The 22,824-nt window shown below is 41.7% G+C and overlaps 1 protein-coding gene across 1 annotated transcript in view; it reads left to right on the top strand.

Annotated features, from left to right (window-relative positions):
• Positions 1-22,824, top strand: part of LOC145352726 (transmembrane protein 87A-like) — a 67,315-nt gene that overhangs the window by 23,319 nt on the left and 21,172 nt on the right. The window contains exons 6-14 of the mRNA XM_080202981.1: positions 1,521-1,598; positions 5,559-5,769; positions 6,057-6,118; positions 8,460-8,643; positions 9,845-9,944; positions 11,081-11,174; positions 11,742-11,813; positions 18,832-18,940; positions 20,073-20,131. Coding sequence (XP_080059107.1) covers positions 1,521-1,598; positions 5,559-5,769; positions 6,057-6,118; positions 8,460-8,643; positions 9,845-9,944; positions 11,081-11,174; positions 11,742-11,813; positions 18,832-18,940; positions 20,073-20,131 — 969 coding nt within the window. The remainder of the gene's footprint in view (positions 1-1,520; positions 1,599-5,558; positions 5,770-6,056; positions 6,119-8,459; positions 8,644-9,844; positions 9,945-11,080; positions 11,175-11,741; positions 11,814-18,831; positions 18,941-20,072; positions 20,132-22,824) is intronic.

Raw genomic sequence — 22,824 nt, 5'->3', positions numbered from 1 at the left:
AATGCTGAAGTTAACAAGTTGTTTGAAGTAACCGTGTATAAGAAAATATAGTGGCATGTCCATATCTATGGTGAGTTTGGATTGATTCTGTGGCAGTTTCCCCACTTCAGAATTTGTTTTTGTGATGCGGATGACATAGGCAAGGCAGCACCTATTGTCTATCCCCGATTGCCCATTAATGACAAAAGCATTTTGGAGAGCATGTAAATGTCAACCACGTTGCTGTCAGTCAGAAGTCTCACACATAGGCCTGAATAGTTAAGGACAACAGATTTCCTTCCTTTAAGGACATGAATGAGCCAAGTGTGCTTTTATGACAACTGAGCAGTTACATGATCACATTACTTATCCAAATTTATTCCAGATCTATTAATTGTGTCAACGCTGTGGTGGGATGTGAACTGATGTCTCTGATTAGTGTTAGTCTCTGACTTATTGGTGCAGTAACATAACCACCGTGGCCTGCATTTGGGGAACTCTCCTGGCTGCAACTTATCTTTTTGCATCTTGAATTGACTAGGATGAACATGATATTAATTTCAGGTATGATTCAACAACCCTCTAGAGAGCTTTTATCAAACAAAGTTTATTTAAGAATATAGTTAACATGTATAGAAAGAAAATTAGCAATACCTTTTAATAATTACAAACGAAAAGAACAAAGAAAACGACCACAATCATGTATTAACGCTTAATTGAATATTAAAGCTGTTCCAGTAAACCAAAAACTTTTCACGGGCTTAACACAGCATAGATTAAAACCTCACATGACTGGGATTGAGTCTTTTCAAAGGCTGCACTTCCGGAAGGCAAAACGTTGCCTTGAGATAACCAATATAACCAATTTCCAAATACAATAGGGAGACAGAGACTTCAGCTTCTTTCTTACTTGATGCCCCTGCTGAAAACTAAACTGCAGCCTTCAAACTCTGTAAACTGAAACCTTACAAGGGTAAAAAAACTGTCCAAAAACACATGATCTTTTCTCCTAACAATGTAGGATTGTAAAACTAATCCCTGAGTAACTATAAATAACCCCACTTAAGCTTTGAAGTAGCAATAAAAGGACAATTCCAGTCAAGTTAGCAACAATAATGACATCACTGAAGCTGTGAGAGCTGCAGAGAAATATAAAAGAAACTTTTCTTAAAAGGGGCACTAACGTCACACCAATGCTCTCAGCTACAAGGGGAAATGTAAAATTAAAAGCCTCCAAAGGCATTTTGAAGGTGCTTAGCACATGGGGAAATGGTAACTAGCATGAGCAAAGATTTTGATAAGGCTACCAGTTAAGAAGCATGTCTTTGTAGGGATAGGGAGGAATAAGGCTGTAATATTTTTAAGGCTTGGCTCCTTGTGGGCTAGGATGTCCACAAGGAGCCAAGAATGAGTGAAATCAAGGATTTGGAACAGAAGAAGTAGGTTGAATTAAGACCATGTAGATTCTTTGAAAGAATTTTCAAGACTAGAAGAGGAAATGGAAGAAATAGACAAACAACATTTTTATTTTCTATTTTCAGAATCCAAGAAGCGTTCAAGATGATAGTAAAGATAATACAACAGTTGAAGCAAATCCCCCTCCACACACTACATTTGAGGTGAGTACAGCAGAAAAGTGCAACTTCGCTTGGTGACTTTCATAGAGAAACTTTTATTAAATACTACAATTATTTAAGGCCTTGATAAGGTCACAGCTAGACTACTAAGTGCAGTTTTGGTCTTCTGACCTAAGAAAGGATATATTTGTCTTGAAGGGAGTAGAATGAAGACTCACCTAATTTGATTCCTGGAATAAGAATATTGTCCGATGAGGAGAGATTAGACAGACTGGTCTTATATTTCCAAGAATTTAGAAGAATAAGTTATTTGAAGCATTTGGATTTTAGTAAGGCATTTGATAAGGTTCGCCATGGTAGACTCATGAAGAAAGTAAGAAGGTGTGGGATAGAAGGAAATTTGGCTGATTGGATAAGTAATTGGTTGTCTCATAGACAGAGGGTGATGGTGGAGGGAAAATTTTCAGACTGGAGGCCAGTTACCAGTGGTGTACCACAGGGATCAGTGTTGGGTCCTCTGCTATTTGTGATTTTTATCAATGACTTGGAAGAGGGGGCTAAAGGATGGGTTAGTAAATTTGCTGATGACACCAAGATTGGTGGAGTAGTGGATGAGGTGGAGGGTTCCTGTATGCTGCAAAGAGACATTGGTAGGATGCAGAGCTGGGCAGAAAAGTGGCAGATGGAGTTTAACCCTGATAAGTGCGAGGCAATTCATTTTAGTAGGACAAACTTGAATGCAGATTATAGGGTCAATGCCATGGTTCAGAGGAATGTGGAGGAACAGAGAAATCTTGGGGTTCATATCCACAGATCTCTGAAGGTTGCCACTCAAGTGGATAGAGCTGTGAAGAAGGCTTATCGTGTGTTAGCATTTATTAACAGGGTTTGAGTTTAAGAGCCATGGGGTTATGCTGCAACTATGCAGGACTTTGGTGAGACCGCATTTGGAATATTGTGTGCAGTTCTGGTCACCTCACTATAAGGATGTGGAAGCATTGGAGAGAGTGCAGAGGAGATTTACCAGGATGCTGCCTGGTTTGGAGGGTAGGCCTTATGAGGAATGGTTGAGGGAGCTGGGGCTTTTCTCTTCAGAGCGGAGGAGGTTGAGAGGTGACTTAATAGAGGTCTATAAGGTGATGAGGGGGATAGATAGAGTGGATGTGCAGAAACTATTTCCTCAGGTGGATGTAGCTGTTACTAGGGGCATAACTATAAGGTTCATGGTGGGAGATACAGGAGGGATGTCCGAGGTAGATTCTTTACTCAGAGTGGTTGGGGTATGGGATGCACTGCCTGCTGTGATAGTGGAGTCGGACACTTCAGGAACTTTGCTATTAGATAGGCACCTGGAGCACACCAGAATGATAGGGAGTGGGATAGCTTGATCTTGGGTTTGGACATAGCTCAGTATATCGAGGGCCAAAAGGCCTGTACTGTGTTGTACTGTTCTGTGTTCTATATAAAAATTCCTCCAGGGTTTGAATGGAATTCTGGAAGAACATTCTCCTTGCTGAAGACTCTAGAACATTGGGTGACAGTTTCAGAATAAGAGTTGACTATTCAGCACTTAGCTGAGGAAAGATTTCTTCATTGAAGCATTGTGAAATTTTGGAATTCTGTACCCCGGAGGTTTGTGGATGTCAATAGTTGAGTATGTTCCAAGAAAGGTGTTTTGAGGAACTGAGGGATATGAGACTAGAACAGGGAGATTAATCAATATTATTGCATTATTGAATGGCAGAACCGGATTGAAACTCCAAATGGCCTATTCCTGCTCCTGTTTCTTGTGTGTTTAAAATAATTTCAGTGCAAATTATAGTGGGCCAGTTAACTATTGTAACTGAGGATACTTAATCCAGTGGCACTCTACAGACTTATCTGTTTGTGGAGTCAAAAAAATTCCTTAAAACTCTTGTCTTCCTCCTGAAGGATTTCCGCTCCTCTGCTTCAAAGGGTTAATCTGATCCCAAGCCAACAGCAGCTATACTGGTTCCATAGGTACAGTCTTAATGCAAAAGATACACTATCCAACATTTCTCTCACATTTGCTTACAGGTCCAGCACTCTTGGTCTTCTTTCCAGCTTAGTTAACCTATTAAGACCGAGTTCCTCCACCACCCCAGCTCACATTGACTAGTTCACTGTCTAAACTCAAGCAAGGTCCCAGCTTCTCAGGCACACATGCCAAAAATTGCTTCTGGGCTCCCCTGAACTCCAACTCTCAGCAATACAGAGCGACCAGCAGCTCCAGGGCTTTCCTGAGACCGAATCTCCCATCAGCATAGAGCCAATAGCAGTGCTTCAGCCACATGGGACTAACTCACCTTATCTACTACTTCCCACCGCCTGTTGTGACTTTTTTAAATTTTTGAAGCGGGTTCACCCTTCCTAAGCAAGGTGTAATGTATGCAACTTTTTGTACATGGGTTTATTCAGTGCCTTAAATGTTACAATCTTCCAATCCACCAGAGCTCTCCTGTCTGTCTCTTCCCCCCATCCCCAGTACCCTCCCTCCTCCTGCCACCCCATCTGCCCACACGCCACCCCCCCCCCCCCCCCCCCCCCGGTCCCTTACCTCCTCTCCTCTCCCGCCTTTCTCCCACCCCCAGCCAGTTGTTAACTCACGAAAACACACAGGCAGAATGCAAAAAAATGTTAATTTTCCTCATGACCTGTGGAACTTGCACCCTATACAGTTTGAAAATGTATATTGATTAAGTACTATTTCCCAATTTATCTCCTCTCTTTTACCAATTTTGGTAAAGCGTCATGTGATAGGCTTGGCTTTTCCTGGGTTTCTCTAAAATTCCTTGAACTATGAAGTTCTAAGACAAAACCGGTGAGGTGTTTTTAACCACATTAATCTTCTGTAATGTTCTTCTGCTGAGATTAATCCTCTGAGATTGGGAGCAAGGAGTTAAATTGACATACAGTCTGGCAGGTCTGGGACTTGGGCACTGAAAGAACTCTTGCAATTTCAGGAATGAATCCTGATCAAGTCCGGGTTAGCGGTGGTTAATTTGGTGTATTTGTGTTTTATGTTTATTGTCTTGTGGCAATACTATGAAATTAAATGCAAGTGCTGAAAATCAAAGGGCAGATCACGAATCTGTGAATGAGTACTGCAGAAAGACTTTAATTTTTTTGCAATTTTTTTCTTTCTTTCTCACTATCTGTTTACAAATTTCAGAGACTGGTTTGTTTCGTTGACTCTTTCTCCGTAGTTCACTGATTAGTTGACTTTGTAGTCTTATCACAGGATATTCAGTCAGAAAAACATTCAGTCACACATTCGTTAAATTGTTCACACTGTGTTTTACTTCTCATGTTTTTAAGTCTTTAAAAATGGTACTGATTTTCATGTTTGATTGTAACATAGCTGCAGTCTTCTGTTGAACTAAAGTTAAACTGAAAGCCAAAAAGGATCAAGTATATGGTTCCTGACCAGCATCAAGGGCTAATTGCCAATTAAGCTGGATGCACTCCAGTTTTTCCTCAGTTCATGAACTACTAGACTCACTTGTAATGGTACCACTTTCACTCTCCTAAAGTAGCTAAACAAGCATGTAACAAGAACTCCCCAAGTGTTTCATCCACCTGTAGAGTGTATAGAGTTATCACCAACCTAATCTTACTTAATGGCGTAATAATCCAGAAAATGGTAAAACTAAATAGCGGCAGCAAAACTGATGACTTAAGGAAGAGAGGGAGGGGGGCATGAGCTGACAGCTGTGATTTGTCCCTTCAGCCTTGGATAACTACAAATGAAATGGAACAAAATTATGAAGAGCAATGTATGCAGTCGTATCTTGACTATCCATTACTCCAAGCAAAAAATATTTTTGCCACGTCAACTAATTGGATGCGGCCCAGTACCTGATGTAGTATGGACAGGGAATGCAACTTTTTGTTTTCTGGTCATTTTCCATCCTAAAGGAAAGCACGTGAAAATTTAGTTCCTTTCTCATTGTTGTACATGTTCTTTATTTCCTTAAACAGAGGCCTGGCTTGTTCACAAGTTGGGAAGATGGGCCATATTTATTTATAATTAAAATCCAAGCATCAAAGAAAGAGTCAAAGAAAGAAGAAAACAGCCAAGACATAAAATCCATAACAAAAGTAACTAACCAGACAACAAATAAAAGTAAAGGGCAGGCAAATGCAAAGAAGAAGGCTGTAAGAGCAGAGCAAGATCACTTGTCACTTACAAGTAAGTACTGTTCATTAACTTGAAAGTTGTCACTTGAATCGAGCTGAATATTAACTAAGAAAATGAGCATCTGAGAGAGAAAGATAGGTGGCTGGGTAAAAGCCTTCTTAGGATGGTCCATACATGTGCTAATGTGGTGCATCCTACCCATGTACAAGAGTTTGTCTTTATTCAAATGACATCGCAAGTTGACATAATATTGCAAAATAGCAAAAGGATGAGTAAGGGAGGAGTCTTTTTGGGACTGGTCTGTGTTATTCATGCTCAATGCCTTTTATGTCTTTCAGTGATTGTGGAAATGAAAGGGCAATATGATTACATCTCACCTGCAGACTGGCCACTAATGATGGTAAGTTATACCATTAAATATTTGAGTTGTTTTTTCTACAGTCAGTCTGGTAAAAGTTTAATTTCTGTGACAGTATATGGTGTGCATGTGTGTGCTTTCCTCCATGTTATTCCCAGTTGAGAGCTTGTGATGAACTGCGTCAGCCGTCCAACTTCAAGCAACTAAACTATCACTTAAAGTATTGTAGACTTGTTTCTGCCTGCTTCCTTTTGTGTAATTGGAACTAATATCAGAATACATAGATTTAAACTTAACAACAATCACCCTGCATTTGTATATCACCGTTAACATAAATCCAAGATGCTGTAGAGGAGGCAGGTAAAGTCAGGTGGTTTCATAGATGTGGAAATATTCAGCTATCATGATGGTCACAGCATCATCTCAGGTAATACAGTAACTCAGGTAATACAATAACAAAGTTGCAAACAGCCTGATTTAGCCTCAGTTTGTTGCCGGATTAGTGCAATCCACGCTGGGGGTCTGGCCCCGAGCACGTCTCCCAGCGCCAGATTTCTGGTGCCATCAGCTCTGCATGGGAAATAGGCACAGACAGAGCTGCATTAGGTATGCAATGGAGCATGCAGATCTAATTTAAATATCATACACACCCTGCCCCCTGCCGGCCAGGAGTATTTCACTCCAGCGGAGTTTATAGCAGCTCCAACCCCACTGGAGTGTAGAAGGGGCAATTGTCTCCCCCGGAGGGTTGGGCGGTGGGGTTGCCCCCAAGCATTTGCGCCCTGGCATTGCCTGCTTGTGCCCAGTGCCAGCCTGCTCACAGAGCAAAGTGTCACGTCGTCACTGCCCATTGATCATGGGTGGGATCTGATGCGGCAGGGCCTCTGGGACGATCAGGGAGGTGGGGTGGGGTCCCCACTGCCACTCTGCATACAAATAGTGAGCAGAGGGAGTGAGGCCAATGATCAGGGCTGAACATCGGGGTGAGTGATGGAGGGGCCCAACAGTGAACGGAGGAGGAGGCATGTGCCCATGAGTGAATGGGTGGTATAGGCACGTGAGAATGGGTGCAGTGCAAAGGCGCCTGTGAGAATGAATAGGGCACACAGGCACAGGCATGAGCTCACAAGCGTACGGGAGGCAAGTGCGTGAGCTTGCGGGTGCATGGGAGGCATGAGCCCGCAGGTGAATAAGAGACGTGGACACGAACCAGCCTCCCACAAATGGGGGACATGGGTGCTGCCCCGAGAATGAATGGGAGGCGGGGTGTGAACCTGCAATGAATGGGAGGAGTGGGCACTGGCCTGCGGGTGCAGAAATCAGCCCATGGGTGAATGAGAAGCATTGGTGCTGGCCTGTGGGTGAATGGGAGGTGGATGGAGCGGGCCGGCAGCTTAATGGGAGTAGCAAGCTGGCGGGTGAATGGGAGGCATGCGGAACTGGCCAGCGGATGAATTTGGAGTTCTGAGGTGGGTGAGTTCCTATTTGGGAGGAGACAGCAAGGTCAAGAAGCATGGGTTGAAAAGTTAGGGTCACGATATGGAGATAGTTTGCAATGATGGTTGGGTGAGGAGTTTTTGAAGAGAGGGGAGATCTTTGTAATTGTTATAAGGTCTGACAGAGCATAAGAACTAGGAGCAGGAGTAGGCCATCTGGTCCGTTGAGTCTGCTGCGCCATTCAATAAGATCATGGCTGATCTTTTTGTGGACTCAGTTCCATTTACCCGCCCGCTCACCATAACCCTTAATTCCTTTACTTTTCAAAAATTTATCTATCCTTGCCTTAAAAACATTCAATGAGGTAGCCTCAACTGCTTCACTGGGCAGGGAATTCCACAGATTCACAACCCTTTGTGTGAAGACGTTCCTCCTCAACTCAGTCCTAATTCTGCTTCACCTTATTTTGAAGCTATGCCCCCTAGTTCTAGTTTCAGCCACCAGTGGAAACAACTTCCCTGCTTCTATCTTATCTATTCCTTTCATAATCTTTTATGTTTCTGTAAGATCTCCCCTCATTCTTCTGAATTCCAATGAGTATAGCCCCAGTCTACTCAGTCTTTCCTTATAAGCCAACCCTTTCAATTCAGAATCAACCTAGTGAATCTCTGCACCCCCAGTACATCCTTTCTCAAGTAAGGAGGCCAAAACTGTATACAGGATCCAGGTTTGGCCTCACCAGCACCTTATACAGCTGCAACATAATCTCGCTGTTTTTAAACTTCATCCGTCTAGCAATGAAGGACAAAATTCCATTTTGGGGAAGGACTAAATGATAATGTTCGTGTCGAAATTTATTACTAGATTGAATTTGCAGCTGTGAAATATGTTCTTGATGGATTGTACAGACTGACAGTAAATTGGAGTTGTTCTTTCCCCCTGCCAGTTTTTCATGGTGATGTGCATTGTGTACGTGCTGTTTGGAGCTTTATGGCTGGTCTGGTCTGCTTGCTACTGGAGGGACCTCCTGCGCATCCAGTTCTGGATTGGAGCAGTCATCTTTCTAGGAATGTTGGAAAAAGCTGTATTTTATGCTGAGTACCAGAGCATCCGCTACAAAGGCGAATCAGGTAGGAAACGTTGCTAACTTGGTGGTAAAACAAAGTTTTCAGCTCAGTTGATGAATCTTCTTTGGAAGTTGATCATGGGTGGAGAAATTTCTACTTGGATTTGCTCTATTAGGGTGCAAGAGGTTGTCTCTTCCTATAACAGAAGGAACTTTAGTCTGTATCCTGACTTCCCTGTACCTGTGTACAGGCCTCAGCTGCACATGAATCTTGTGGTGCCCCCATCCACTTCAGTTGACTATTGACTACTGGTTGAACACACCACCTTGAGTCCAGCGGGAAACAATGGCAGAAGCTATTTTCAATTGCGTAATGCAGTTAACCCTACGTCTACCTAATATGTGCAGATGGATGCTGATTTCAGATGTGTGGGAGGAAACCAGAGCACCCAGAAGAAACCCACACAGACAAGGGGAGAATGTGCAGACTCCGCGTAGACAGTGACCCAAGCCAGGAATCGAACCTGGGTCTCTGATACTGAGTGGCAGCTGTACTAACCATTGTACCACTGTGCTGCCCTGTGAGGACTGTGAGCATAGTTTTGAAGTGTTCTTCATGCAAACCTCCATAAGCATGTTCTTGTATTGACGTAATTTATCTCTGTCAATACAACAATTCATAACGAAGAAATTGAGTTCATGCTATAGCTTCTCCTGTACAACAGATGACCTCTTCTTACTCTGTGGAAAAGGGTCACTTAAAACGTGCCAATCACAGTGCTTCTGAGAGGAATCTTTTTCTAAAAGTATCAATGTAATAACTTGCCTTGTAGTAAGTAGTATACCTTGCGAGAATTAGATTTAACCAATGCTGTGTATTGTACCCAGTAGAGATGGTCAGCAGTTGATGTGCTTTCAGTGCCCAAACTCTAGCTGCTGTCGTATGGTTGACTCACCGTGCCCCTCTGCAACTCTGAACCTTTAGTTTCATTCTCTGTTTATCAGGGCAATGCTTGGCTTTGACATCAGTGAAACTGGGAACTCAGGAATATTGGATATAGATCTTCTGTTGTGGAAATCTACTGACCTTGGCTGTGTTTTTTGGTAAACATTGCAGTGCATGTAAAATTGCAAATCAAAACCTGTTCCATAATTCTTGGATCTTGCAGTAAGTTAAAAGTGCTGCATGAAAAAATCATGCTGCTGTCACTGAGATATTTCAACCTGTATAACTATGACTGTTATCTAATTTCTGTTTAACCCAGTGCAAGGAGCAGTGATTTTTGCTGAATTACTTTCTGCATTGAAGCGTTCCCTGGCTCGTGTTCTGGTCATTATAGTCAGTCTTGGATATGGAATTGTGAAGTAAGTATTAACAAAATGTCAATACTAGTGATCTAACTTTAATCTATATATAGGTATTGTGGAGTGAGTAGAAGAATTGAAGTGAAGAGATGCACAAAGTACACTTATGCTCCTTTGAAAAGTCCCACGGACTGTGAAGAACAAGGAGTGTGGTTAGAAGCTACTTTTAAACAGCTGCCATCTGAGGACATTTCTCTCCCGGGCATTGTCATCTAACCATCAGTCTAGAGATCACTCACTCATTAATTTCACTATTCAATATTGCATTAATTCACCTCCCCACATTGTGTAGCTCGAGCACTTTTATGACCAAATCATTAGAAGGTTTAAAATTGAATAGGAGTAATTAGTAATCAAGAAAGCATTATTGTACACCCCTCAAATTTGCCCTCCAGTATGAGTACATGCTATTCTTCTCTCACATGCCAACTCCTCCCGCTTGCCCCCTTCCCAACGTGCAGCCACCGCTGCGGGCCACCACCACCCAACCATCAACAAACTAACCTATGATGTTGATGTGCCCATCAACACTTAATGCCTGTCGCTCCCCTCGCCCACCATTGTCTTGAGGATGTCTGGAAAGTAGGATAATTCAAATTTGTTCACAGTGAAACCGTACCTACTTAAATTTGTAAATCTCCTTTATGGTGGGGAATGGTCCACACTCACAGGAATGATAACAAGCAAAAGATTGAAGTGGAACTAAGAAGATGGTTACCTTAGTTAAAGAAATCTTTTTTTAAATAGCCTTAAAGGAAATGGAAGAGGTGGAAAATGTCCACGGACAAAATTCTCAAGCTTAGTACCTGTAAAAGCACGCCTAGCACTAGTGGGGTTAAGGAAGTGAGATGAATGTGCATTATACCAGAGCTGAAGGAATGAATATCCTTTGGAGAGTTGCAGGCCTCAGGGATGTTTCAAAGCTTAATTCAAATGAGAGTTTTAAAATCAAGGCTTTGGTGATCTGGGGCACCTTGAATGCTTAACTGGTGGGAAGAAAAACATTTTGGCTTATGTTGTATTTGAACACTAATGCCACTGTTTATTCAACTGATGAGTGGTGTGTTGCATAAAGTGTGCTATACTGTTAAGTCTGGACAACAAATTTTATGAGAATGGTGTTTGCTTTGCCACAGACCTCGTCTGGGAGCCATGTTGCACAGAGTTGTTGGTGTCGGAGTCCTCTATTTAATTTTCTCCGCAATAGAAGGCATCCTTCGAGTCACTGGTGTAAGCATATTTTTTAAAATGTACACGTGTTTTAGGAGAGGTGCTGAAGATCAGTTGCAGACTAGGACTTGTTGCACCATTTTCTTTATAAAGGAAACATTGAAATTATAAGTGCCTTATCAGGGTTGCCTTCATTTATTAAAGCTAAATTGTCTTTGCTGGCTTCTGCTTTCTGAACTGACTCCTGGGGCCTGCGGCCTCAGGAACTTGGGCTGCAAATCCATGTCCTATGACTTCACCATGTGCTTTCTTTGGAGATGTTTGATTATTGCTACACCACAGTTACCATGCGACTGAATATCCCACTTTGCAGCAAAACATACCAATTGATTTCAACTCCTGAACTTTTTTGACCTCTAGTCTTTTTATTAACAACCCAATAAATGAATAGTGTAGTGACAAAACACCTCCTTATTCAAGGTCTAGTTTCCATGTAGGTTTTTTTGCTGAATATAAGAAAAAAAGACAGTGCAAAATAGGTTGATCGTTTCAACGGGTTGAAAGGTACACGTTAGCCTGGATTCTTTTTTTGGAGTTGAAATTGACACTATTTTGTTCCTGATTTAGACCCCACTGGTTACCCTGGCTCTCGTAGGGAACATCAGTCTCTCAGTGATCGACTCCTGTGTGCTCTGGTGGATATCCTTTACATTATATTGAAATGTCATATCTTCTATTACATGGATAGTGGAGTCATTGGCTGCAAGGATGGTTCTGCTTTCGAGTTAAGCGAGCGTGGAATTTGCTGTCAAGGGGAGAGAGTATGGGGTTTGTGCTGTTGATTAAATAAGTATGGGATCAGTGTTGTGGAGGAGAGTGAGTACAGAATCTGTGCTGTGAGGGAACTGAGACAGGTTCCTATACCGTCGAGGGGAGCGATTATGTTTGAAGTGGTGAATGAAATTGCTTCTGCTCTCGAGCATTCACTAAAGATGACATTAAGTCACATGGCTTGCAAGTTTATGGTCACATTGTGCAAAGGCACTTTTCAAAAAATTCCTCTTTCATAAAAAATACTCATTTAGAATTGCCAGTCAGATACATAGATGGTCGATAATGAAAATCATCACACAGGCACTTTGATTTTGTCACACTACTTAGCACTTCTGGCTTCACTAGTGTTTTAGCTATTGGGAGAGTAGTTTTGAGTGCAGCATGATGTTAGAGGCTGAACTGGACTACTTTCCATGCCCTCAGAAGATGTGATTCTCTACTCTAGAGTTGCCTTCTACATATCAGTGTTGGATCTACTTGATTTTCTTCACTGCTGCGCCAGCCTTTCCATTTGACTGGGATGGTGTGGAGATACTGTGCTATGCTGAATTTCCCAATCTTTGTTGAAGTGCTTGAATTCTGAATACTTCATTGACTGGTATGGCTCTTGAGCTCATTGCTCATATTTGGTTGGTAGAGCCTTCCCCAGACTTGATTTGATTTCTTGATGGCTTGCATGGATGTATACCCTTTCCCCATCACCTTCAGGATGATGATTCTAGTTCCTTTGTGCAAGATGTCATCTTGAGCGATCAATTCATCCCTGTTTGCCCAATACTGTCTTATAACAACAGTTGTGCCCTTGATGGTTTATGGCCATTCTTTCATCACTACTTCTTGAAGCACTTGGACAGTTGCATCTTGTTGCATAGTTTGTGTGATCTGAGCTGAGTTGGAGTTCCAGGGCATTTCATACTGTTGCTTCTTATTGAATCTGAAAGATTTCACACTCCTAGTAAAGTAGTGCAACTCTTAACAGCATGTAGATGATGTAGATTTTCTTCCCTTGTACTTCACTTCAATGGAACAACATCTTTTGCACACACTTTAGAGTGCATAGCAACGCCTTGAGAAAGATGCTTTGAAGTGGCTTGTGGTCAGACTCTGGTATCACTTTCTCTCTCCCAGGCAGGTTCTATTTAAAATGCCCACAAGCAAAGACAATAAGCAGGCACCCAATCATAATCTGTAAGTAACATCATTAAGTTTGTATTCATGCTGTGAATGCAAAAGGAACTGGTTGTTCTTGCTCCATAAGATTTGCTCCAAGTCCTGTCTTGCAGGCACCACATTGCTGGGTGACCTGATCAATATCATCAGGGTTCTTCAGCAACAACTTTGTCCTTGCTAGTTGTTTGATACAAGTGAAAGCTGCTCCTGTGCCCTAAAATACCATTGAACATGCTTTGTAATGAGCTTTCATTGAGATTCTCATTCTAGTGACAAATTGGACAAGAACTTCGCTAAGTAGTTCATAAATTCAATAAATGATTGCTCTGCCGTCACATTTGTCGGTGGCTGCATCTCTGCTACATCTCTCACCATATCAGAATTGGGATGTGCACCTTTCAAGTATTAATGTACTTGACTTCAGTCATCTTCAGTTGCAGTTTTTTCTTATTCTATATCACATCCATCTAATGAGCTCTCTAGCAGTCTCAGATTTTGATCATGGTCTGCAATGGCTTATTACATCATATCCCTATTTCCACAAACTAGCAGATCATCCATACTCCCCTCCACTTCTGGAAGATTATTGACTATCTCATGCTGTCTGTGTTGAGTTTTCCTGAGCAGTAAAAATGACACATGCAACATCTGTATCTCCTAAATGACATCCACAGTGTAGTCAGGAAATGCTATTTTCATCCCACTTCACTTGCCAGTACCCATCCTGCTATCATGCTGCTATTCCAGTCCATAGCAGTTGTCACTTCTTGATTACTCCCATCTTTTCAAGCTGCTCTATCTTGTATTTCAGGCTGGACCTGGAGGCAGCTGGAGTTCTCCTTGGAAGATGTTGAATTGATCACACGCTCTCATCTATTTCAAAATGACATTCAAGACTTGCAAAATATCGCTGTAATGTTTTTGGATTTGTTTAGTGTTTTGCGCCATATAAAACACTGCAACTTCTCCTGATACATGGAGGGTTACTAATCCAAGCTTTGGATTTGTTTTAGCTGTGACAGGTGGATTATGCCTCACGTGTAATATTTGGAGCTGCAATTTTTCTTCATTTCTGTTGCATTGGGCTCTCAGCTTAGTTTACTCTCTTGAGATGAGCATGGCTCCATCACATGCTCATGCAACTTTACCTTCGATGGCTTAATTTTCAGATTACTATCTTGAGGAATTTCACACAGGCCAGTGAAACTCATCATGTTGCTTATAATGGCAGTGCCTATCTGACATTTGTTTTCCTTGAGACTTAGGTGCCAACCGATTCTCAAGTGTGGAGATTCACTATCCAAAATCTCGCCATGAAACCATCTATATAGGCTTGCTTCTTTCCAGCAAAACATTTGATAGAGGGGTTCAGCTTCTTGCAACTCGAGCACTGCTTTCCCCACACTGGGCATGCTTCCTTTCATTTTGCGTGCTATCCTCTGTAATATTTACATCCAGTATTCTGCTTTGATCTTTCTGTTGACCTTTTTGCAAATACTTGGTCCTTCTCTCCAGTGTATTGTGTTTGGAAGGGCTGACCACAAAGTGCAAAATCTCATCAATTCTTCCATTAATGCTCTGCAGCTGCTGATTAACTACTTAAGAGTGCGGCCGAGGGGAGCGAGCACGACGTTAGTGCGGCCGAGGGGAGCGAGCGTGGCGTTGGTGCAGCCGAGGGGAGCAAGTGCCACGTCCAAGAAGCACCATAGGCTGGCTATATCAGTCAGGGCACTGATGTGAAACTCCTTTTTTTCTGAGATTTGAAGAGCAAATGTAATTAATTAGTAGACTTCCCACTGTCCGTGATAAGGTGTTCTGTAGAACAGGAGTCCTTATTTACTGTTGCCAAATCTGGGATGTTTCTCACCTCAATTCAGCTGAATTGTCACAAGTGTCAGGGTGAAGAGACTATGGCCACACAGACTTGTAAATTGGACATTGGAATGTGAGTTTATATCCAGATCAAACTGTTGGTATGTAAGTCCCTGTTTACTAACTATAGGGGCCCTGGTTAAAATCGTTTTCAACCTATTTCTTAATGGGCATGGATACACAGCACCCTGGGGAGTGAAACCACAAGTTAAGTTGTCTGTCTTGAATTTATTTGTAGACTCTACGCAATGCAATGTCTTCTCTCAGATCAGTGAAAACTTTGCCTATGGTTTATGTTATGCTACTGTCATTTCCTAATTAATAATGTCACAAGAAATTATTCTTTCCTTTCATTCCCTCTTTCCCTTGCTTTTACCTGACTGTGTCCTTTCCTTTTTTAGGAGAATTTCGACTTGGCCCTCCTAGCCTTTATCCCTCTGGCTGTTCTCGACACTGCCCTTTGCTGGTGGATATCCTTTCTGGGTATGGGATTTTCCAGGGAAAAGGATTTTTGATCTGTTTTCTATTTTCAGTCAAGGAAAGGTTATTCTGCTTACTACGCCTACCCTTTCTCGATGTATAATTTGTGACTCAGACAATAAAGCAACTGGAATAGGGAGATAATTGAAGGCCAGAAAGTAAATGGTGAATGTTGTGGAAGGTTTCTTGCAATATAAAGATATGGTGAATGGTTTTCCACACATGCCTGTGTTGAGGCTGCTCTTACTAGCTTTACAAGTAAATTATTTGGATATACAAACTGAGACACTATTGGCTACTGTCATGAAACTGGTGGATGTAGACTGCAGAGACCAATAGATGTGTAGAATGATGTGAAATAATAAACAAAGAATAGGGAATGAAATTATACTTTGATTTAGCAATATTTTAAAGTAGAGGGATACTGGTGTAGCTAAACGTTGGATTGAAGTGTCACAATAAGGTAAATAATAATGACTTGATCCCAGTGGCCAACAAGATAACAGGGCACAAAAATCAGTTGCAGGGTTGGCTGGAAAATACGTCTCCACTTACAGGCTGGGATGTGGGATTTTCTGTTAAAAATAGTGAAGAGCTTTTAAATATTAATTTGGAAAGAAATCAGACAGCTGTTTAGAAAACAACAAATACTAAAAAGTGGGAATGAGGAGGAATGTAGGATTAGATTAGATGACTGAAGTGACCCTATTTGAATTTCCTTCACTTGGCAAATGAAATTATCATAACCCTAAGAATAAGTATGTCTCATTACTGTAATTTCTTCAACCTTATGTAGGAGGGGGGAAGTGAGCAATATCTGTAAATCGAGTTGGTACTCTCAAACCCAAATACCAATTCCTCCTGAAAACACCTGCTAAGTGTGCGATCAGAGATGCGACTCTAGACAAGCTCACCAACCACATAAGGACCCACAGAACCCTTCACCAGTAACAAGGAGTTTTTTTAGGTGAACAATCATATTCATTAGCTAGTGATCACCAAAAAACATTTAAGTAACAACTCTTATAAAATTTGAAGCTTAATTTCTTTTCTCATTAAGAGCTTGCTGCTCTTTGACTTGGCTCTAAAGTGCATTACCTTTGGCAGCAGTAATTGCCTGTGCATTATGCCATGGAGTTGAAGGTAACTGGTTTGTCACAGATATTTTTACGTGGGGCTGTCAATTGTGCTACTGGAAAGGTGCACTGGCAACAGAATAGGAGAAATGCTAGTGGGACAATCTGCCGTACATTTTTATACCTCTCTACCTGTCTTTTTGGGCTAGACCATTTAAGAGAGAAATCAGAAAGTGTGTTTTCCTGTAATTTTGTACTCGCTCCCCCAAAAAAAACTGGAAATACGAGATCAATTGAACTTCTGAAAACTGAGCTTGATAGAGCTGTCAAGATAGGAAGTAAAATCAGTAAATAGAGTTGAGGTACAGACCTTCCTCCTGTAGTATCAACATTCATTAATTGGAGAGTCAGGAAGTAAGTTTCTGGAGCTATGTTTATTACTTGATTTTCAAATCTCCAAAGTACTTTTACATAGGACAAGATTGGTGCGTTGTGTGCCTCCAATTTTCTTCTTTTGAAGCTGGAGAATGACTTTTGTCCCTCTGCATGAGACTGTTAGGCTGCTTTAGTAGAAATGATACCATGCTAGGGGTTGGAGAGGCTCTGGAAAGGGTGCATATTTTGTATTTGGAAGTAAGAAGAATTTGGGAACATTGGTAAGATCCGAGAGGGCATGTTGCAGCTTTACACAGCCTGTTGCCTGCTCCAACAACTCTAATTGAAGGCAATCTTTGCATCAAGTAACAGAATTTGAGCTGGCGGTGGTATGATCAGGGAGTGGGGGTTGGTGAATTCTCTAGATAAAGAAGAAGTCGTGTATGGGGTTTTATTACCCTGCAGTTTTAGTTTTGAAATGATGCAGTTCTAACACCTGTTAGAGGTCTGCATTAAATGTGTAAACTGTTATGGTGTTCTGCATTATGTGAAATAGCAGTTTTGTTACATCCTTCATGGTTAGAAAAGATAGAATTTGGAGACAATCAATTCACCTCATCTGGTAGGAACATAAATTAGGAGCAGCAGTAGACTATTCAGTTCCTTGAGCCTGTTCCATTATTTGATAAGATCATGGTTGATCTGATTATGGCCTAAACTCCATATTCCTGTCCACCCCCTACACCCTATGACTCCCATGTCAATCAAAGACAGCACCTCTGACAGCACAGTGCTACTGCTACCCTGGAATACCAGCTTTGCTTTTTGTACTGAAGCACAGGAGTGGAACTTGAACCCAGAACCTTGTGACTCAGGTGAGAAAGCTACAAACTAAGCCGTTCTAAATTAGGGTTTGGCGTCTTCTGAATCCATGAGTAAGAATTGTACTTTCTGTATCATGTCAAATAGAACTGCAATATTCAATCACTGACATATATTTAAACTCAAGCTTACTCCAACATTCAGAGGTTTGTTAAGTAGTGGATACCTCAGAATGATTACGTGGCAGCCATGTAAATAAGGATTTTAGAACAAGCACCTTATAACAGCCAGGGATAGACTACAACCTTCAATTGGTCTTGGTTCTTTCATTTGCATTGGTACTAGTTATTAGTATTGTGATTAGGATTAACTAGTGAGTCCATCTGGTTTTTCTGCTTACATGATTAGAAGGTGTATACATTTTAAAAATTCAGTGTTTGAAGAGCCTTCAGCCATGTGGAACTCCAAATGGTAAATTTTGCTCATCCTTTAATATTAAATATTAAGGAATGGTTTACCCGAGATAATTGTTGGGTTCTACAATTGGGTAAACCATATTTCAAATGAGTAGTACATGTGTTCTTTATCCTGTTGTTTTCCTTTGAAGTAATCCATGTTGTAAGGATGGAGAAGTTTACATTCTTGGTATGCTAAATTGACAACCCGGTGTATATAAAATAATGGATCATGACTTGGCTGTGATAGCACCTCATGAAGCCTACATACTTATTGTCACACAGGTTGATTTTCATACATGACAAATAGCACTAGGATGGGAAATGGAACGTTGTAAATGTTCTGAGGACTTGTACCTCTCCAGGAGATGAAAGCAGTCCCTATGGTAACATGCACTGCAGCATGTGATACCATTCTAGAATTAGAAGTTTGGATTTTATGGGCTTTTTTTTGTACTTGATTCGGCAAAAGAAAATGGAACCTAGAGCAAATTTGAGTAACTAGTATACAATTACTGTTGATCCCAGCTGTTAACTTGTATACTTTTGTTTAAGCCAAATGTTGGTCTTTTCAATGAAGGGACATCTGGATTTTTAATTTTGTATTGCATCATTTTCCTTAACCAAAGTCACATCTTCATCAGCTTGACCCAGACCATGAAGATGCTAAAGCTAAGAAGGAATGTTGTGAAACTCTCTTTATATAGACATTTCACAAACACACTCATCTTTGCTGTTATAGGTAAGTTAAAAGCGTGTTATGCAGGGTTGTCAGGTAGTCTGATTGTGTATGATGAAGCATTGGAGACTTAATAATGTTTTCTAAAATTCACTCATGCTTTCATATTGGTGGACTTGAATGAAAACTGACCAGTTAAGTGGAAATTTGTACAACAATGGAATATGGTCAACTTCCATCCAAGACAGTAGCTGAATTGCCAAGAGCGTTACTGGGCTGTTGAAGGTTCACATCTCAATTAACTCAAGTAGCTGTACCAAATCATATGGCTAAAGCTATGCCATCCTCTTGACCTAAAGGAGAATAGAAATTCGAAGCAGAAGTAGGCCATTGAAGCCTGCTCTGTCATTCATTATGATCATAGCTGATTGTCAAATTCAATATCCTGACTCCCACCCCACCCCACCCTACCATATCCCTTGATCCTTTTAGCCCCAAGAGCTGTATCTAATTTCTTCTTGAAATCACATGTTTTGGCCTCAGCTACTACCTATGATAGTGAATTCCACACATTCACCACTCTCTGGGTGAAGAAATTTCTCCTCACCTCAGTTCTAAAAGGTTTACCTCCTTATCCTTAAATTGTGACCCGTAGCTCTGGACTCTGTCTAATACTGTTAGAAGTTTGAGTTTCTATGAGATCCCCTCGCACTCTTAGTAACTCCAGCAAATATAATCCTCAACGATTTAGTCTCTCCTCATATGGCAGATCTGCCATCCCAGGAATCAGCCTGGTAAACTCTAAAGCAAAGATATCCTTCCTCAGATAAGGGCACCAAAACTGCACACAATACTCCAGGTGTGATCTCACCAGCACCCTATACAACTGTAGTAAAACATCTATTCTTGTATCAAATCCTGTTGCTATGAAAGCCAACATACAGTTGCCCTCTTTACTGCATGCTGTACCTGTGTGCTTACCTTCAGCAACTGATGCACAAGGACACCGAGGTCACCAAGGTCTCACTGAGTATCCACCTCTCTCAATTTACACCCATTCAAGTAATAATCTATCTTCCTATTATTGCTACGACCTCACATGAGGATGAATTCTTAGTGTGACCAAAGTATACTGCAAAGATGAAAGAAAATATTTTATATTGGCCTAAACATTTTATTTCTTCCTCGTATATAGCATCGATATTTTTCATCATTTGGACAACAAAGAAGTTCCGGCTGGCGGACTGTCAGTCAGTAAGTAAGCTCCTCTGGAGCCAAGTTTATTGTTTGATTTTTAAGCCTCTGTAGACTTTATAAAATGCTTATCCTTGCACCCTTTTTTGATTCTGGGTGTCACAATTACAGTTCTCTAGTCATCTGCCACCAGCATTGTATCGGAGGAGGATTGGAAGATTATGGTCATCGACTCTGCAATTTCCACCCTCACTTCCCTCAGTATCCTTGGATGCATTTGACCTAACCCTGGTGACTTATCAATCTTAATACAGACTTTCTAATATCGCCTCTTTTTCAATTTTTAGCCTATCCAATGTCTCAGCTATATTTTCTTTCACTACGACGTTGGCAGCACCTTTTTCCTTGGTAAAGACAGATGCAAAGTACTCATTCAGTGCCTCTGTCTCCATGTGTAGATCTTCTTTTTGAGGCTGGCAGGTGCCAAACAGAAAAAGAAAAAGTCTTCATCCTTGATCCCGGGAAGGAAAGATTGGGTAGGGTGGGGGGGGCTGCGCTTCAATCTGAAGGCCCTTTCATATTTGGGGTACCCTCCCTTCAGGGAGCTGAGAAATCCAGCCCTCCCCTAGCACTGGGATCACTCCCACTCCCAGCATATCCCCTGTCTTTCCACCAAAGGACCTCCTGGTGCATATTTGAAGTGTGACTTTGTTTCAGGCATGGCAATACAGAACCTCTTCTGGCTACTGCAGTGCTGCTGCATCTGGAGGGACTGGACAACTGTTGGCCAGTCTGGTTCGCTGGTAGCTCTCCAAGATGGGACTTCTGTCCAAGTGTGGACGGACTTCCTGCCTGCTGCTGATCAACACTTAATTGAGCATTTGTCACCCTGAAAATTCAAGTCAAGATTATAACGATGTCAGAAGCAAGATTCAGGGAGACCTTTCCTGCCAAGCCTCAATGTTTTGGTAGGGCTGATAGAGAAAAACTATTACATTTGACAAATGGGTCAATAATCAGATGTCATAGATCTAAAATCATTGGTGAAAGATCTAGAAGGGAAATAACAAGATGCTTTTCATTGAATTTAGGATTTGGAATGCCCTACCGAAAAAGTGAGCATTCGTTTATGAAATTAAAGAATGATTAAATAAAAGTTGAAATTTAGTTTTGTTTTGCATTAAATAGATGCTATCTGCTTTTACAGAAGTCAAAATGTGGACATAGTAATTCCCCTGTGTGCAAAAGCACTTTCCACTGTGGTTCAAGCTCTTTTTGACTAACAAGGTCCCATGGTCTATTTCTGGTCTGGGCCGAGTCAGCTGCTATCAACCATTTGTGCCACTACTGGTTTTACATAAGAACATAAAACATAAGAACATAAGAAATAGGAGCAGGAGTAGGCCATCTAGCCCTTCGAGCCTGCCCCGCCATTCAATAAAATCATGGCTGATCTGAAGTGGCTCAGTTCCACTTTCCTGTTTTCTCCCCATAACCCTTAATCCCCTTGCCTACCAAAAACCTATCTACTCACGTCTTAAATATATTTAGAGAGGTAGCCTCCACCACTTCAATGGGCAGAGAATTCCAGAGATTCACCACCCTTTGAGTGAAGAAGTTCTTCCTCAACTCTTGTTCTAAACTGCAACACCCCCCCCCATCTTGAGGCTGTGCCCTCTAGTCCTGCTGTCCTTTCTAAGCGGGAAGAACCTCTCCACCTCTACCCTATCCATCCCTTTCATCATCTTATACATCTCAATAAGATCCCCCCTCATCCTTCTAAACTCTAACGAGTACAAGCCCAGTCTATTCAGCCTCTCCTCAAAGCTCAACCCCCTCAACTCTGGTATCAGCCTAGTGAACCTCCTCTGCACTCCCTCCAAGGCCAAAATATCCTTGCGCAAGTGCAGCAACCAAAACTGCACACAGTACTCCAGCTGTGGCCTCACCATTGCCCTGTACAGCTGCAGCAAGACCTCCCTACTTTTATATTCAATCCCTCTCGCTATGAATGCCAGCATCCCATTTGCCTTCCTGACCACCTGCTGCACCTGTAGGCTGGGTTTTTGCGACTCGTGCACAAGGACCCCCAGGTCCCTCTGCACCGTAGCATGCTGCAGCTTTTCGCCCTGTAAGTAGTAGTCCTTCCTACTATTATTCCTACCAAAGTGGATAACCTCACACTTGCCAACATTGTATTCCATCTGCCAGGTCCTCGCCCACTCGCTCAGCCTATCTAGATCCCTCTGCAGACTTTCTACACCCTCAGCACAATTTGCTGTTCCACTGTTTTGTTGTTCCTGAGTCAAGAACTGGGGGTACATCTTTCAGGGTTCTCACTTCTGATGGCTACCCGATTCCTACAAAAGTATGAAATGGGAAAGGCAAACCATTTAGACAATGCAGTCCAAATAATCAACAACCAAATCATGCAATTTGAAGAGAGGTTTCAAAAAAAAACTGATACCAATTTTGGACAAATTGTGAGGATTTTCACTTTGATCCCTAAAGAGAAAGGGAGATTGAGGAAACTGGAATAACTCAGCAATAAACCCAGCTACCTCAAATCTTACCTATTAGAAATTGAAATCTACCTGACCAATATAATCAATCACTGGGCTTTGTACTGAGCTTGTGCCTCTGGTACTGCACTCAAGCAGCGGGTTACGGGGTGGTGGGGGATTGCTACTATACCTGTGAAAATATGCCTGAGTAAAATGTTGCAAGGGACTTAAGTACTGTACTTCAATGAG

This window comes from Carcharhinus amblyrhynchos, chromosome 14, assembly GCF_965287045.1.
Source record: "Carcharhinus amblyrhynchos chromosome 14, sCarAmb.v2.hapA, whole genome shotgun sequence".
Classification (NCBI taxonomy): Eukaryota; Metazoa; Chordata; class Chondrichthyes; order Carcharhiniformes; family Carcharhinidae; genus Carcharhinus; species Carcharhinus amblyrhynchos.
The sequence above is the reverse complement of the archived record's forward strand: the minus strand, read 5'-3'. Positions and strand labels throughout refer to the sequence as shown.